This window comes from Xenopus laevis, chromosome 7L (genome assembly GCF_017654675.1).
Source record: "Xenopus laevis strain J_2021 chromosome 7L, Xenopus_laevis_v10.1, whole genome shotgun sequence".
NCBI classification, from domain to species: Eukaryota; Metazoa; Chordata; class Amphibia; order Anura; family Pipidae; genus Xenopus; species Xenopus laevis.
This window is the reverse complement of record NC_054383.1, coordinates 103,127,332-103,143,936: the sequence shown is the minus strand read 5'-3', so window position 1 is coordinate 103,143,936 and position 16,605 is coordinate 103,127,332. Positions and strand designations below refer to the sequence as shown.

The window sequence follows — 16,605 nt, the reverse complement described above, 5'->3', positions numbered from 1 at the left end:
AATCCTATTAAGGTATGGAAAACCAAATTACAGAAAGATCCCTTATGTGGAAACCCCCAGACCCAGAGCATTCTGGATAACAGGTCCCATACTTGTACTAGATTGGAGAAGAAGCAGTAACACTTTGTTGATGGTGGAGATCTTACAGTTGTTTTCATTCATAGGAAAGAAAAAGTTCTGATTTATTCAGGTCCTTCCACTAGGACTTTATGTCCAGGTATGGGACCAGTGGTGGAACTACCGGGGGAGCAAAGGGTGCGATTGGGCCAGGGCCCGCACCCCCTCAGGGCCCCCGGCAGCTCGTGCACCGATGATTCCAGGCTGCATGTCCTGCACCAGGGCCCGCCCCCCTCTAGTTACGTTACTGCATGGGTCCTGTTATCCAGAATGCTTGGGACCTGAGGTTTTCCAGATAAGGGATCTTTCCCTAATTTGGATCTTCATACCTTGTCTACTAGAATATCATGTAAACATTGAATAAACCCAATAGGATGGTTTTGCTTCCAATAAGGATTAATTATATCTTAGTTCGGATCAAGTACAAGGTACTGTTTTATTATTACAGAGAAAAAGGAAATCATTTTAGATTATTTGGATAAAATGGATTCTGTGAAAGGCGGGTTTCCGTAATTCAGAGATTTCTGGATAAAAGGTTTCCGGATAACAGATCTCATACCTTTACTAGTTGGCCCTTACTCAAAATAATATTAGCTCTTGGTATATTTCAGAAATGTTGTGTCAATTTGGTACCTCATATCCAACTGGTATGCAGAAATGACTGACTGAGATTCAATAACACCCGTAAGTCTTGTACAGAAGAACAGCTACACTCAGGAGTAAGCTCATCACCACAGATCTAAAACAAATGTCCTCCGTGGGCCTCAATGGAATAGTAGGTTCCCATGCTGGCTCTGTGTAGAGCGCTTGTTTATACAAAGTTTCATCTCTGGTGTCCTGTTTAGGTATAGGATGCTTTATCTGGAAACCCATTATCCAGAAAGCTCCAAATTAAGGAAAGGCTGTCTCCCATAGACTCCATTTTATCGAAATAATACAAACTTTTCAAAATCATTTCCTTTTTCTCTGTAATAATAAAACAGTACCTTGTATTTGATCCAAACTAAAGGTGGTCATAGATGTAGAGATTCGCTTGTTTGGCGATATCATCATAATGGATCCGATACGGGCGGTCGGATCGCGGGACCGCATAGACGCACAGATGCGGCCACGATCCGACTGTATTTTTTAACCTACCAGATCGAGATAGATATCGATCGGGGAAGCCGGATGGCTGCACACACGGGCCAATAAGCTGCCGACTCGGTCTGTCGGCAGCTTTTATCGGCCCGTGTATGGGGGCCATAAGATATAATTAATCCTTATTGGAGGCAAAACCAGCCTATTGGGTTTATTTAATGTTTTCATGATTTTCTAGTAGACTTAAGGTATGAAGATCCAAATTACGGAAAGATCCCTTATCTTGGATAACAGGTCTCATACCTGTAGTAGTGGAATATGTGTCGCGATAAGTATATTCGTCACAAATGTAATACTGGATTTAGATTGATTGACTTTTAAATGAAAATGTCAATGTCGCAATTTTGGATTGATGTCCTGAAAGTGCTGCATTTGATACTTATATATACAGATATATAGTAATTTTCATATTGTGCTTATTCCAACAAGTTAAAAGATTCTGGATCACATAATGCTATCTTTAAAGTATTAAAGGATTAGCACTGCACTATTGTAATATTGTATTGATAATTAGTCACTGTTCCCTATAATGTTCTTTTAGACACCATGCATTATTGCTGCCGTCTTGCTTTACTACCATCTAAGACTGGACAGGTGTGTAATCTTTTATGTGCCAAGGTGAAGAATTGTAGGGAGGGCATAGGATATGGTGAAAAGGCATTTTGGAAAATGGTAGGGGGGTATCTGTGAGTAAGAGATTTGTGAAAGTCCCTGATTATACATGAGGAACATAACAACTGTAAGTATATTATTTATACTACAATATGCAGCTATTAAAGGGAAAAAATATTGACTAATTATGGATTTTGAAAGCAATTCATTTTCTTCTATAGATATAGTGTTCCCTTGTCAAAGAGATTCTTAGATTAATAAGTTATTACATGGTAAAACAATGCTAATGTTGCTAATGGTTATTTGGATTAGGACTCTGTTCTTCTGCTGCCTACTGCTGACATTGTTTAGCAGGGCAAATATTACACCATCTGAATAATTAATTAATTAACAAGAAGGTACATGTATGGGATCTAAAGGTTTTCTGGATAATTAGGCTCACCATACCTGAAAGGAACAGTTCAGTTTAAAAATAAAAACTAGGTAAATAGACAAGCTGTGCAAAATAATAAAATGTCTCTAATATAGTTAGTTAGCCAAAAATGTAATGTATAAAGGCTGGAATGACTGGATGTCTAACATAATAGCCAGAGCACTACATTACATTTTTGGCTATCTAATAATATTAGAAACATTTTTTATTTTGCACAGCCTATCTATTTACCCAGTTTTTATTTTTATACTGAACAATTCCTTTAAGTGTACTAAAACAGTTAGGTTAGTTCAATCGAGGAGATTCGGGGAAATGTTGTCGCCTGACGACTAATCGCCTCGTCTTCTGGGCGACAATCTCCCCGAACTGCTTCAGCGTGTCTTCCCATAGGCTATAATGAAAAGTCGCCTGCGCTAAAGCACACGCGGCACTGCGTTTTCCGAAGTCCCCCGAAGTTTACTCCGTGAGGAAACTTTGGAAAACGCAGCGCCAAGTGTGCTTTAGCGCAGGCGACTTTTCATTATAGCCTATGGGAAGACACGCTGAGGCAGTTCGTGGAGGTTGTCGTCCAGAAGACGAGGCGATTAGTCGACAAGCGACAAAATCTCCCCGAATCTCCTTGTGTGAACTAACCCTTAAACGTTGCAAGACCCAACAAGATTGTATAGGAAAACTATACCCCCTGAACAATGTAGCTCTCTATAAAAAGATATTGCATAAAAAATGGTTATTCCAGCGAGCACCACAGAGCGATCCTCTTCCTGCTTCTTCACTCTTCAAATGTCCTGGGGCAGAACAAAATAGTCTGTTTTTTCGTGAAAGTTCGGCTTTACGCTCTACTGTGCATGTGCAGCCACGAGAAGAAAGAAGAAGCAGGAAGATGATCGCTCCATGGTACTCACCAGGGTGTCAGGTAAGTGAATACAATTACTTGGGGTGCCTAATTTTTGGCACCCCCAAGTGGCAAATGACTTTCCTTCTCCTTTAAGGTTACCTTAAGCTTCCCACATATATAACAATCACATCATACAGAGATGCCAACCCGTATCTAAAGTGACCTGGGTGCTTCTTGCTATACCCACAATACCTCAACCTCTAATGCAGCCTGGTTGCTTCTAGGGCTATCAGTAGGGTTACCACTCAGCCTGTATTTCACCAGCCTAGCTAGTCAAATATCTGATGGGGCAGGGCCAGTATTGTAAATTTACTATTACTATTATTTTACTATTTCAATATATTTGCCCCTCCTCCACCCCTGTCCCACCCATTTAGACCTAGAGCTTCCATAATTTGGTTCCCATTGGTGAAATCTCATCTCCTTGCCCTGATGCAACCAGAATCCGCCTGTGATCTGCCCCAATTGCATTATAGCCCCATCCCGGGCGGTGACTTGATATGTTTGATCACATTACTATGACTTCAGTAAGACGAGAATTATAAAACCCCTTCCTGTTAATTTATGGTAAGAATGATCTTTGTGCAAGAGGTGGTTTAGATACCCCATAATTAAAACCTGCTCTTGTTACAATAAATTTAAAGCTCTGGTGCACCTGGCATAAGGATGGTACATGCGAGGGGAGGACCATTTTTCCACCACTATGTGGTCTCTCTTGTACACAATGCTGTCAGTTACAAGCAGTTCTGCACACAGACCATGAGGTTTGCCTGAGTTGCCTCGGTTTATTGAAGTTTTCATCTTGATCCATTATTTCTGTAATACTGAACTACTGAACTGTTTGTCATCTCCCCCTGTTGAAGCTCCTCCTTTGCCTGTGTGAAAAAACATTGCATTATGGGTAACACCGTGGCATTTGCATCCAAAATTGCATACTGCAGTGTGGTATTAAAATGACCCCTTGTGCCCCTTGATGTGTAATTATTATTGTGTTTTTAATTGTTTGGATGTGTGACTGTGGATTGGAATGGTTACAAAGTTTTCCTTATGCACAGAATACACAGTGTAGGATATTATGGTAACAGTTTTATAAAAGGTTTACAGTATGTGTAGGATAGAATGGTTTAAGAGTTTGTGTGTGTGATGTACTGATTACAGTATGGGAAAGAACAGTTACAGTGTGCCCTATACAATAATTAGAGCGTGTCAGAGAGGATGTTAGCAACATGTGCTTTAGAATGAATTTAGTTTACATACATAGTTACATTTAAATTATACTTGAAAAAAGGCAAATTTCTATCAAGTTCAACCCCTCCAAATAAACCCCAGTGCACATGTATCACATTCATAAACAGACCTATACATTCACATATATTTTCTGTATATACCGATACCTATACTAAACTAATTGTAGATCTTAAAGGAATTTTTCAGTATCAAAATAAAAACTGGTTAAATAAATTGGAGTTGGAGTGACTTGATGTGTAACAGAACAGAACAGAATCCAACTTCCAGCTTTTCGGCTCTCTAACTCTTGAGTTAGTCAGCAATTTAAAGGGGGGTCACATGGGACATATCTGTTCAGTGAGTTTGCTATTGATCCTTAGCATGCAGGTCAGTCAGATCAAAAGCAAACAGTTATGACCTGTATGGGCCCCCTCAAGTAACTGATTAAAGGAGAACTATACCCCCAAAATGAATACTTAAGCAACATATAGTTTATATCAAATTAAGTGGCATATTAAAGAATCTTACCAAACTGGTATATATATTTAAGTAAATATTGCCCTTTTACATCTCTTGCCTTGAACCACCATATAGTGATGGTCTGTTTTATTTAGCACAGCCTATCTATTTACCCAGTTTATGTTTTTATACTGATCAATTCCTTAAAGATCACTATAACCTTGGATATTATGCTTGTAGAGTCTGCCATCACATGGTATTCCACAACCTCACTGCCCTCACTGTGAAGAACCACCTGCCTTACTTCAAATGAAAGTTCTGTTCCTATAGTGAAAAGGGGTGATCTTTGGTACATCAACAGGGTTGCACTGGGCCGACGGGTGCCGGGAAAAAACCCGGTGGGCCCCCAGCTCTAGTGTGCCCTGCCGTCCCAGATCCACCACCTGGATTTCTTCCCGGGGCAACTGCCTCAGGGCCTCTCTCCTGGCAACTGCGATGGGTCCGACACTGTACGTCAATCGTTTGTGTGGGAACAAAGATCCCCAGCAACCTGTTTATAATGTCCTCTAATGTACTTGTAAAGAGTAATCATGTTCCCTCGCAAGCACATTTTCTCCAGAGGAAGTAGCCCCAACATCGACAGTTTGCCCTCATAGTTTTATACTTTCATTCCTTTTACTAGTCTAGTTGCACATCTTTGCAATCTATCCAACTCATTATTAGCCTTCTTAAAGGACATGTAAAGTTTATTTCACTGGGGGGGGGCATAATGTTAGGCTGCTACCCAGGGGTGCTGCTGCCATGCCTCCGACGGCAGCAGCCAGAAAGTTAGCATGTGTGGCAAAAAGCTGCTACTGGTAAGAGCAAAATTTCCAATTTTAAAATCATAATTTTGGCTCTTATATAGCAGAGACCGCTAAAAGTGCACTACCGATGTGGCCCACAAAGTGGAGTGGGGGTGGCATCCAATAGGCGCTCTCTGGGCGGCACCGGATAGTCTACGTTTTACCTTGGGCCGGTGCTCCTATTAGGAGACAATTGCACTGGCACTGGGGGTGCCTAAGATTTTAGGAATCACAGGAACTGCTTCCTGCCTGTCTTATTTTTATTTATATGAGAATTATAAAAGACAGTATCCAAAATTATTATAAATGATTGTTCTTTATGGCTTTTATACTTTTCATCCTCTCTTTAGATTTCTGAACTGCTACCTGGTGGCTAGGGTAATTAATCCCTAACAACCACTGAACATTTTAAATGGGAGCGTCTATTGGTTGATTTATTGGTTCAGCTGTAGTGCTTATCCCTCTTACCATTCCCCAACCACATCACCACCATTCCCCTATTATAATAGTGCCATATGAGTGGGGACTGCCTCCAATTGGCGCTCTTTTACTGGCACAGACCCCAGAAATGCTGCCAGTAAAATAGATAGTCTAATTTTTTCTTTGGGCTGGTGCTCCTATTAGGAGAAAACTGCACTGTCACTGGCGGGTGCCTAACTCCTTTGCTGAAATAAGCTTTACATGTCATTTAAGGACCGGAGCCTTACCAGGCAACTATGAAGAGGCAAAATTGTGTTTTGACCCTTGAGTTAATGCACTTGCATATGCATTTTGTTTGCTTTGTGGAATAGAATGAGGAAAAGGTTTTAGCTTTTCATATGAAGTCACTGATTAGTAAGTAAACAACAGAATTTCAATACCCTGACGCACCACATTTTAAAGATGTTTTGGACATTTGAAACAACAAAGAAATTCCAAGAAATCTTTAGCAAAGCTGTTTGTGTTGTTTTAATGAGGTGCCAAGTTGGTAATTGCAATGGGACTGTGTAATTATTTTCCCCTGCTAATCACTGAGGTGTATATTGTTCATATGTGATAAAGAAGTGCCGTGCTAGAAATAATGAGTGCTGATGTGAGCCACAAGGCACTCGGCACTTCATAAAATGCTTGATGACAATAAAGGTCAGGTTTGACCTTTTTAGTGCCAGCAACAGGAAATTAATTGTCCCCCAATGTATTATACAGCAGTAAAGCTTAGCACAAGCCAGTAGGAATGGGGTGTTTTGCTGAGTGATCTTGTTAATGGTGGAAATATGATGGCGTATCAGTGCAGGGTTTTCTGTTTCACATATTGAGAAGTACGCTACACACAGAATGGCCAGTTCTAAGAAACTTTTCATTTGGTCTACATTACTTGATTTTGAATTCTTTGCCTTCTTCCTCTGATTCTTTCCAGCTTTCAAATGGAGGTCGCTGATCCCATCTAAAAAACAAATGCATATTTAGAGCTGTTATATCCACTCTTTCTCTTGGAATTAATAAATACTCAGGGGCTTATGTTTAAGAGAAATGGCAGGGCATAGAAGACAAAAATCTGCATCAGTACATTGCCCTTGGAGGATGTGGTAGAGCAGGAATCAAGTGCAAACAAAAGACCGCAGCTGGAGAGAGGTTAAAGTTAGAATGGCCACTATCCTAAAGAGATTCTGTCACTGGAAAACCCTGTCTGTAAAAGATTAAGAGTTTCTGGTTTAGAATTCGATAGGAAATGGTATTTCCATATTTTGGAGCTTTCTTTATAACAGGTTTACTGATAATAGATCCCATCAAAGTGTATACACATGTACGTGTATAGATTGTGACCAGCACTCACTTACTGAACCGCTGATATATTCAATGGAACTGAATACAAACAAAGAATTAAATATTTATGTAGTCAACTTAGACTGATACAAGGATGCGTGAAATGTGGCTAATGTGACATATTGAGCATTTATAACTTGAATGTATGCAGTGCCACAACGCATGCACTCTGCATGGCTATTCGCTATTTTACCTTTGTAATTGCATTTATTTATTTATTTATTTATTTTGAAAATTAATAAAACAGTTATATATAAAAAAAATATTTATTTAGTATTATCCCTTAAAGGAAAACTATGCCTCTATAAAAATATATTGCATAAAATAGCTCATATGTAAAACCCTGCTTTATGTAAATAAACCATTTTCATAATAGTATACCTTTTTAGTAGTATGTGCCATTGGGTAATCATAAATAGAAAACTTCCATTTTAAAAAAAATAAGGGCCTCCCCTTGGGATCCTACGATTCACAGTGCACACAAACATACCAAACATGAGGCAATTAATAGACAGAGTTGTGTCTTTTGCTTCCACACTTCTTCCTGTTACAGTTGTAGTATATCTGGTCAGGTGATCTCTGAGGCAGCACACAGACCATCACAAAATGGTGGTTCAAGGCAAGAGATGTAAAAGGGCAACATTTACTCTTATATATATTTACGTTTGGTATAGTTTTCCTTTAAAATACTTTTTTTTTTAAGAATACATAATTATGCATTATAAGTGTTAGTTCTGAAGGTTTTCCATTAATAAAGATATCATTTTTTTTACCAAAAGTGCACATTTTAAAACAATTGTGATTTGATTCTCCCCTTCTTTGCTAGCTTATCTTATCAATTCAACAATTGTAATTCCAGGGTTCCCCAAGTAGGTTACATCCATAGACACAACTTGTGGCAAGTGAATTTAATACTAAAGCCATTATTTAGTTGGAATGTACTGGCACTGGAGTTGATGCCATCATTACTATGAAACCAGGTGCTTCAACTTGAAATGTGTTTTACAAAAAGTAAATGGTAGTTTGCGCCAGATATTCCTTAGCTTATTTAGTATTTTATTATTCCTTATAGTATTGCTACCTATTAGGAATTGTGTGAAAATACCATTACGGGCAATTTTCGCTCAGGGTGTTATTTACTAAAAATCCAAATTTGTCTCATATTTTATTAAAAAAATACTACCACACTCCCATTCCTGGTTTTTGCTTATTTATTAATAAAAAAACGAAATTTAATGGGATTGTGGAAAAACCAGAATTGCTCAAATTTTGAGGGCTTTTTTTCAATTTACTCAAATTTTTTGCTTTTTTGCCCAAAAACACAGATTTTCTGGATAAACCCAGTGCAGACCACGAAAACTGAGATAGGTGCCTCTTCCATTGACTTATACAGGACCTTGACAGGTCTGAGATGGCATCAGGGTATAATAAATCTCGAACAAACTGAGTTTTCTAGTACAGGTATAGGATCCCTTATCCGAAAACCCGATATCCAAAAAGCTCTGAATTACGGAACTCCATTTTGTCCAAATAATCCAAATTTTTAAAAAATTATTTACTTTTTCTCTGTAATAATAAAACAGTAGCTTGTACTTGATCCAAACTAAGATATAATGAATCCTTATTGGAAGCAAAACCAGCCTATTGGGTTTATTTAATGTTTAAATGAATTTCTAGCAGATTTAAGGCATGAAGACCCAAATTACGGAAAGATCCGTTATCCGGAAAACCCCGGGTCCCAAGCATTCTGTATAACAGGTCCCATACCTGTAAAACAAATTCCAATTTTTCGAGATTTCAAAACTCGACGACCTTTAATAAATAAACCCCTCAGTGTCTGATAGATGGCAATTGGCTATTTAGAACATCACGAACTTCCTTAGATGTGCACCATATCATAATCATCTGACTGGGATAACCTGGAAAATTGATGGCATTTTACTGTTCACAAATCTTTTAAGGCATTCTTTTGCTGCTGTCCAATTTTATCTTTATACATGGCAATAACATAGAATGTTAAATATTTCATTGAATGTATGTTAAAATATGATGCATATGTTAAACATGCTATTTTTGTTTAATAACTATGCAGAATTATTTTTTTTTGTCTATGGATTTTAGTGCAAGAAACTCAATTCCTTTTGCAGACACTGTTGGTAACCTTGTTATCAATCATAGTATTCCCTCCCCACATTCTCCTACTCCACCATGAAAGATTTGGGCTAATGAAATGCAAATGAGAACACATTCACTTTATTTTTTTTTTTTTCCCATTATCTTTGTCCGGTTGATTCTGTTTGAAAGTCATGGCTCTGACTTCCATTCAATTGAATGGAATGCAGAAACATAAAAGGGTCATTTATCGGAGTCCAATATGTTGTGCACATTGCACCCTGCATGAATTGCCACACGTCTCTGAAGTCCATTATAGAGCACAGATACATGCGGTTGCCCCTATAAATACAGTGCTGTCTGCACTCGGAAGCTCTGTATTCATGAGGGGCAGCATATAGGTCCCACAAGCTCTCCCCAGTGATAAGTACTGCTGGCCTGGGGGTGGGGGTGTTTTCTAAAAAAAGGTGTTTGTGTGCCTACCTTTCTAGTACTACTGGCATAGAGTTGGACTAAGGTACCCAGGTCTCACCAGGTACCTGAGTCAAGAGCCCACTTCTCAGCCACCGTTGCCCCTCAGTCTGCCTCTGGCCCTGCTCCATCTCTAGTACTTACTTTGCTGTCAATCAGGTCACAGGGGAATGTCAAGAGTAAAAATTAAATATGGCTGTGTGTTCCACAGTGGAATGCACAACCATCTTTGATTATACTTGAAGCTTTCCAAAGTTAGGGCTGGTGACTGGCTCGCTGATCTCAACAGGAACAGGCCCACCGGGATTTTTCCCCGTTTCCCTGTAGGTCATTTCTACCCTGTACTGACATGTTCCTTTCAAATGCATAGGATAAATATCACTTTAATTCTATAGGTTTCACCACCTATAGACTGAGCCCCAGAAATTGGGTTCCATGCCCATCCATGTTTTCCTAAAGAAAGTGAAATGTTCGGGTACAATAGAAAATAAACAAAGCGCATAAATATTTCTGAACCAGTCACAAAGTTAATTCCAATCTTGAAAAACAGAACGATGGAATTCTCCATAGAGATAATTGCAAATATTTGAGGTTCATCAGCTATTTTAGAACTACAGCGCCCAGTACCTTCCACTTACTCTAACACTAATTATTTACTATCTTATGTGCTGCATGCTGCCTATCCATTGTGTACATGGTGTTGCATATCATTCTTATATGCTTAATTCCAAAGTAAGTAGAGAATATTAAGAGCACAAGACAAGCAATGCTATATTTCAACTTTTCGAATGAGAAAACATGAATTAATTAAAGGTGTGTTTAACCATAGTTATGAGTGTGTCTTTGCGTGTTTCACCCTAAAAACAGGAAGAAAATCACAAAATATTTTACTGATCAGCTGCGCTATGCAGACAAGTGTTATTTTCCAGTCATGCATATACAAAACGGAGTAAAGCAAATTAGGGCTGAATGTGTTCGTAATGTTTTACAGAAGAGGAAGCTGGAGGTATGGAAGCAATAGACTTTTTTTCTGAAGAACTCCCACCTAAGAGAAAGAAATCTAAAAAATCCAAGGAAGGCAAACTATCAAAAACTAAAAGAAGAAAAAAAGAGGTAAGAGATAGAAAACCAATTTCTGATAGATTCTTGGAAAATATTGATGTAAATGCCTGAATCCAATGTCAAATCTCTAGATTCAATTGTAATGGGGTTCCATTCTTGCAACATGCTAAGGGTGGTTGCACACGTGAAGATTTGGGGGAGATTAGTCGCCCAATGACAAATCTCTTCTTCGGTTGACTAATCTCCCCGAAATTCCTTCTGCCAGCAAGAATACGAATCGCCGGCAGGATGGCATACATTTCCGAAGTCACCCAAAGTTGCCTCACGTGGAAACTTTGGGCGACTTCGTAAATCCAAAACAATTCATATGCCATCCGGCGGGAAGGCATTTCGGGGAGAATAGTCGCCCGAAGAACAGAATCTCCCATGAATCCTCACTGGTGCCCCCACCCTTACACTGAAAACTTATCATTTCCGACTTATTTCCAGCTGAGGGATATTTCTAGAAGTTAAGTGTCGGAGAAGTCTTCCATAAAGGATTTTTAGGAACCAACTAGGCTGAACGTATTGGGCTTTTCAAACTGGTTTGCTGTGATCGTAATCGCTTACTGTAGAAGAAAGTCTATTTCTTATTTGAGCAATAAGGGCAGGCCCAGATATGTGGAAAGGTCACCAAGGCCCGGGCCTAGGGTGGCAGGATTTTAGGGTGCAGCATGCTGCCCAACCACACCCACATTGGTTCAGATACACTGGGGATGAGCAGGAGATACAATAGTTTTTTACATTCCTTACGTGCCAATCCCTATTGCTCAGTTCCCGATGATGAAAATTTGGGGGGAATGTAAATCCGTCCCTGAATAAGGGAAACTGGCCATCACTTTAAAGACATTTTTAGAATGTGTCTTATTGCAACTTGTAAGTCAACTAGTTATTGATCTGTATATATGGGCACTACAGATGAGAGGATGGGGTAAAATCATGTGAGCATAGGGGCTAATAAGTTGATCTGCCTTAATTTTCACTGTATGCCTTGTGCTTTTGCAACTAGTTCTTTCACTTTTATTAGATAATTTTTATTATAAGTTCTTGCTGTAGGAATGATTCCTTGGGGCACATTCCTACATAGGGCTGCTGTACATCTGCACAGACACACAGCAGATATGTGGCAGTAGATACAGCAAGAAGGTCTAGGATTCTAGGACATAACTTGCCACTTATCTGGATAAGACAGGCTCTGCAAAATATAAAATGTTTCAAATATAGTTACTAAAGCTGGACATAGACACAAAGATTTTACCTAAATATCGGACAAACAACCGTACGTCCTCATCTCCCGACCTGCCACTAACCATTCAGACCAAATAAAGCAGTAAAAGAACAGATCAGCTGATGTTCTCACCCTACAGCAATCGTATGAAAGTTTATGTCCGAACAAGCTGGTGACAGTCTCTCACTGAAAATAGTCCGATCGGCAATACATGCAGAAATTTTCTAACCTGTCCGATCGAACGACCGATCGGCATGGCAAGACACTCCACACACCATCTGAAAATCGTACGAATCTGTGCGTCTATGGCCAGCTTATGTCAAAAATGTTATCTATAAAGACTAGAGTGAGCAGATGTCTAACAGAACAGAAAACAACTTCCTGCTTTGCAACTCTCTAACTCTGAGTTAGTCAGCAACCTTAAGAGGAGCCACATGGGACTTAACTGTTCATTGAGTTTGCAATTGACCTTTGAACTGTTATAAAATGCAGCCGCTCTCTATACTTTTAAGTAACTTTTTGCCTGGCATTGGCGTGGAATCATTGTTACCTTTTTTTGCACAGCCTAACTTAAGGCAAAATGATCATATTCTCAAATTCATCTTCTAATAATAATTTGACTGCAAGATTGCCCTGCAGAACTTTATTTGAACCACCATAATCTGTATCCCTCCCTTTCCACCCAAGTATAGTAGTTTTTTTTAGTTTTTGTTTGCTCTTCTGTTAATTAATATCAATTCTTTCCATTCAACTCTTTTGTCATACATCATCTAAAAACAACGTTCCCATGAAATATCTTGTTAATGATTGAAGTGGCTAACCTGATTCAATGAATGAGATTTTCTCCCAAGTATCAACTATCAACTAATTAAAGTCAATTTATTTTTCTGTCATTATTGTAAATGTGGCAGTGAACACTAAGAAACAACATTTGAAGTGATATATAGCAGTACAGCCCATAGATTCTAAAGCTTTGTATCATAAAACAAATCCATGTCACATTAATTAGTTATGTCAGCAAAAACATTTTTGGAGAGAATTAAATATTGTGTAGATTTTTATTAATCATAACTAATTGAATCAAGCTTAAAATGCGACACTGACTAAGCCTCACTGATTGATCACAATGAGATTATGTTTAATCCTGTCTGAATAATTGCAATTTTGACGGCGTCTACAATAAAACTAATAATGAGCTTTTAACTGTACAATTAGTGGAATGAAAATCTGCTTAATATGGTAATGCCAGTACATGAATACATCGTTTTTTTTATAAAATCTTTCTTGCTTATCTTAATTCATTCTTGATATATTAGTCCCATAATGACAGCTTTATTCGTTTACAAGACAGATCAGCTGCTTTTGGCTTAGAGCTAAGGTGCCACATAAATGGGTATGCACCGACTTGGTCTTTCTTGGTAGACTTGGTAGACTGTGTATAGTCTCAAAACTGTCACCTCTCTAATCAATATCTGATCAGCAATTGTTAAATACTAATCAGACTGAGCAGTGTCTGATCATTTTATTTAGGTGTGGATTCAGTTCATGGCTGACTGCTTTGCTTGGGCCCTCATTTCATCCATTTGTTGGCCTGGGGACTCAAAAGTTTGATCAGCCATTTTTGGCCCACCTTTTGGTTGCCAGTTGGGCAAAGATTTTTTTGTTTGGCAGCCTTTCTGTGTACATCCAGTTTATGTCTGCTTTATGGTAGATTCAGACTAACATAAAAGTATCTAGATAAGTAAAGCATTAAAATAGACCAATGCTTGTTTCCTGTAGCCTAGTTACATGTAATTGAATTTGCTGTATTGAACTTCATTTTCCATTTCTCAGCCCATTTTTTACATAGTTTACACTATATACCCAACATTTTTTTTTATTCATTAGCTTTGAGTTGTGTAGTTAAGGACATCTACATCATTCAAGTTTGGGTTCTTTATAAGAAACACTGATTTAGAGATGTGCATTTAAGATTTATCTTATTTTTGTAACAGAACGACTTGTTTGTTTCCATTACCCACATTACGGGGCACATTTACTAAGTTCGAGTGAAGGATTAGAATAAAAAATACTTCAAATTTCGAAGTATTTTTTGGCTACTTCGACCATCGAATTGGCTACTTCGACCTTCGACTTCGACTTTGAATTGAACGATTCGAACTAAAAATCGTTCGACTATTCGACCATTCGATAGTCGAAGTACTGTCTCTTTAAAAAAAACTTCGACCACCTACTTCGCCACCTAAAACCTACCGAGCATCAATGTTAGCCTATGGGGAAGGTCCCCATAGGCTTTCCTAGCTTCTTTTGATCGAAGGAAAATCATTCGATTGATGGATTAAATAGCGCCAAATCCTTCGAAGGACTTAACTTTGAGGGTCGAATATCGAGGGTTAATTAACCCTCGATATTCGACCATTAGTAAATGTGCCCCTACGTTTTTCTGTCCAGTTCATTATTGTGTGGTGTTGCACTTTTTAAACAATATTTATTTGAATAATCATGTTGCAATTATTCTTGTTTCACTTACTAGTTCTTTGGCTGCATTATTCACAATCTTTTAGTACAGGTATAGGATGTGTTATCCGGAAACCCATTATCCAGAAATCTCCCATAGGCGCTATTTTATTGAAAAGTGAAAATATGTATCTTTATTTAAAGGGAAAATATACCCCTCCTATTTCTGCAGAAGCTCATTCAGTTGGGCTTATGTGGAAAAGGTGCATAAACACTGAACTGCCACAAATACATATAAATGTACCTACCTGATTCCAAAGATTTAAAGGAAACCATGATACTCATTTGTTTATCTGTTTATTAAGTGGGCATTGAAAGTACAATTGCTATTTTTGCTGATGATACTAAATTGTCCTGAACTATAAGTTCCATACAAGATATTGCCATCCACTTTGCACAGTGATTTGGTTAGATTAGAAAACTGGGCAGCAAACTGGAAAATGAGGTCCAATTGCAAGGTTATGCACTTCGGGAGAAATGATGTACATGCAAGTTAGTTTAGTTGCACATGTAGCAGTGTGTTGGGGGTTTTCTAAATGGAGAAGGATCAGGATTTTTGTAGATAACAAGTTGTTTAATTCCAGACAGTGTCATTCTATGGCTACCAAAGCAAATAAAGTGCTGTCTTGCATAACAAAGGGCATTAACGCAAGGGGTAAGTATAAAGTATGGGGCAATTCTCCGGAGGGGGGTAGTTAGCCTGCGGGAGGAGGGAGGGGGTCTATGTGGGGTGGGGGTATGGGGTTTTTTCTACAGGGTTTCCTTCTCCTTTAAAAGTGAACCACCCCTTTAAATCTAACATAGCATTTCCATGTCCTTTAAGTAATGGAAACCATATGAGCAGCTAAAATGGGTTAAGTTGGAAGACCTCATTTTGTATAATGGCCTGCGGCAGTATAAGCAGTGAACAGTAATAAAGTTATAAGTTATAAGCATAAACAGTAATAAAGTGAGGTACAAGGTATTTCCTCTGAGTAACTCCTCTCTGATCTCAATGTTTTGTTCAAGTTTTGCAAACATCTGATTTACCCTTTGCAGTAGTTAAAGGCTAATGAGACACTGGTCATTTTGACTGCTGAGACTGCACCTTGTGCAGCAGGTTTGCTCTTAATATATTAAAATCTGCTTAATAATTGGCCATTTAACCGCAAGACAGTAATTACAGGGGCACCACCCTTATTCTTTCATATACAATAACTTTTTTAATGATGCATCCTCCTAAAATTGCAGGCACCTCATTGTTAGCCGAGAGAGCAAGCTGTATAACATAACACTTTTACATTTGCTCGGGAATCATATCTTTAGCAGCTTTTTCTTGCGGTGTCCCAGGTAGAGGTGGGTTCTGCGGTTCTGCTTGCTCCAGCAGTGAGCACAAGATAGGAAGGTCTGGCCTTTCAAGTCTGTTGCAGACATCTCATTAATGTCATTAATATTTTTATAAAAAGAGGTGTACGGTTCCTTTTATAGCACTGCAGTGCAGTTCATCCTTGCAGAAGCACCACATGATACAAACTAAACCTGAATGAGCGTCTCTGCCTTATGTCCCTTGAGCAGACAACTCCGGCAGGACAGGTAGAACTAATACGGTTTTGGTCCTAGAAAATACACAAACACAATACACCTTTTGGATGGATCAGGTATAGTT

At 38.7% G+C, this 16,605-nt stretch overlaps 1 protein-coding gene across 5 annotated transcripts in view; it reads left to right on the top strand.

Annotated features, from left to right (window-relative positions):
• chd5.L (chromodomain helicase DNA binding protein 5 L homeolog) overlaps positions 1 to 16,605 on the top strand; it is a 135,691-nt gene that overhangs the window by 3,659 nt on the left and 115,427 nt on the right. For all 5 annotated transcript variants that reach the window (XM_041569413.1, XM_041569409.1, XM_041569410.1 and 2 more), the window contains exon 2: positions 11,106 to 11,227. In XM_041569413.1, the coding sequence (XP_041425347.1) occupies positions 11,106 to 11,227 (122 nt within the window). The remainder of the gene's footprint in view (positions 1 to 11,105; positions 11,228 to 16,605) is intronic.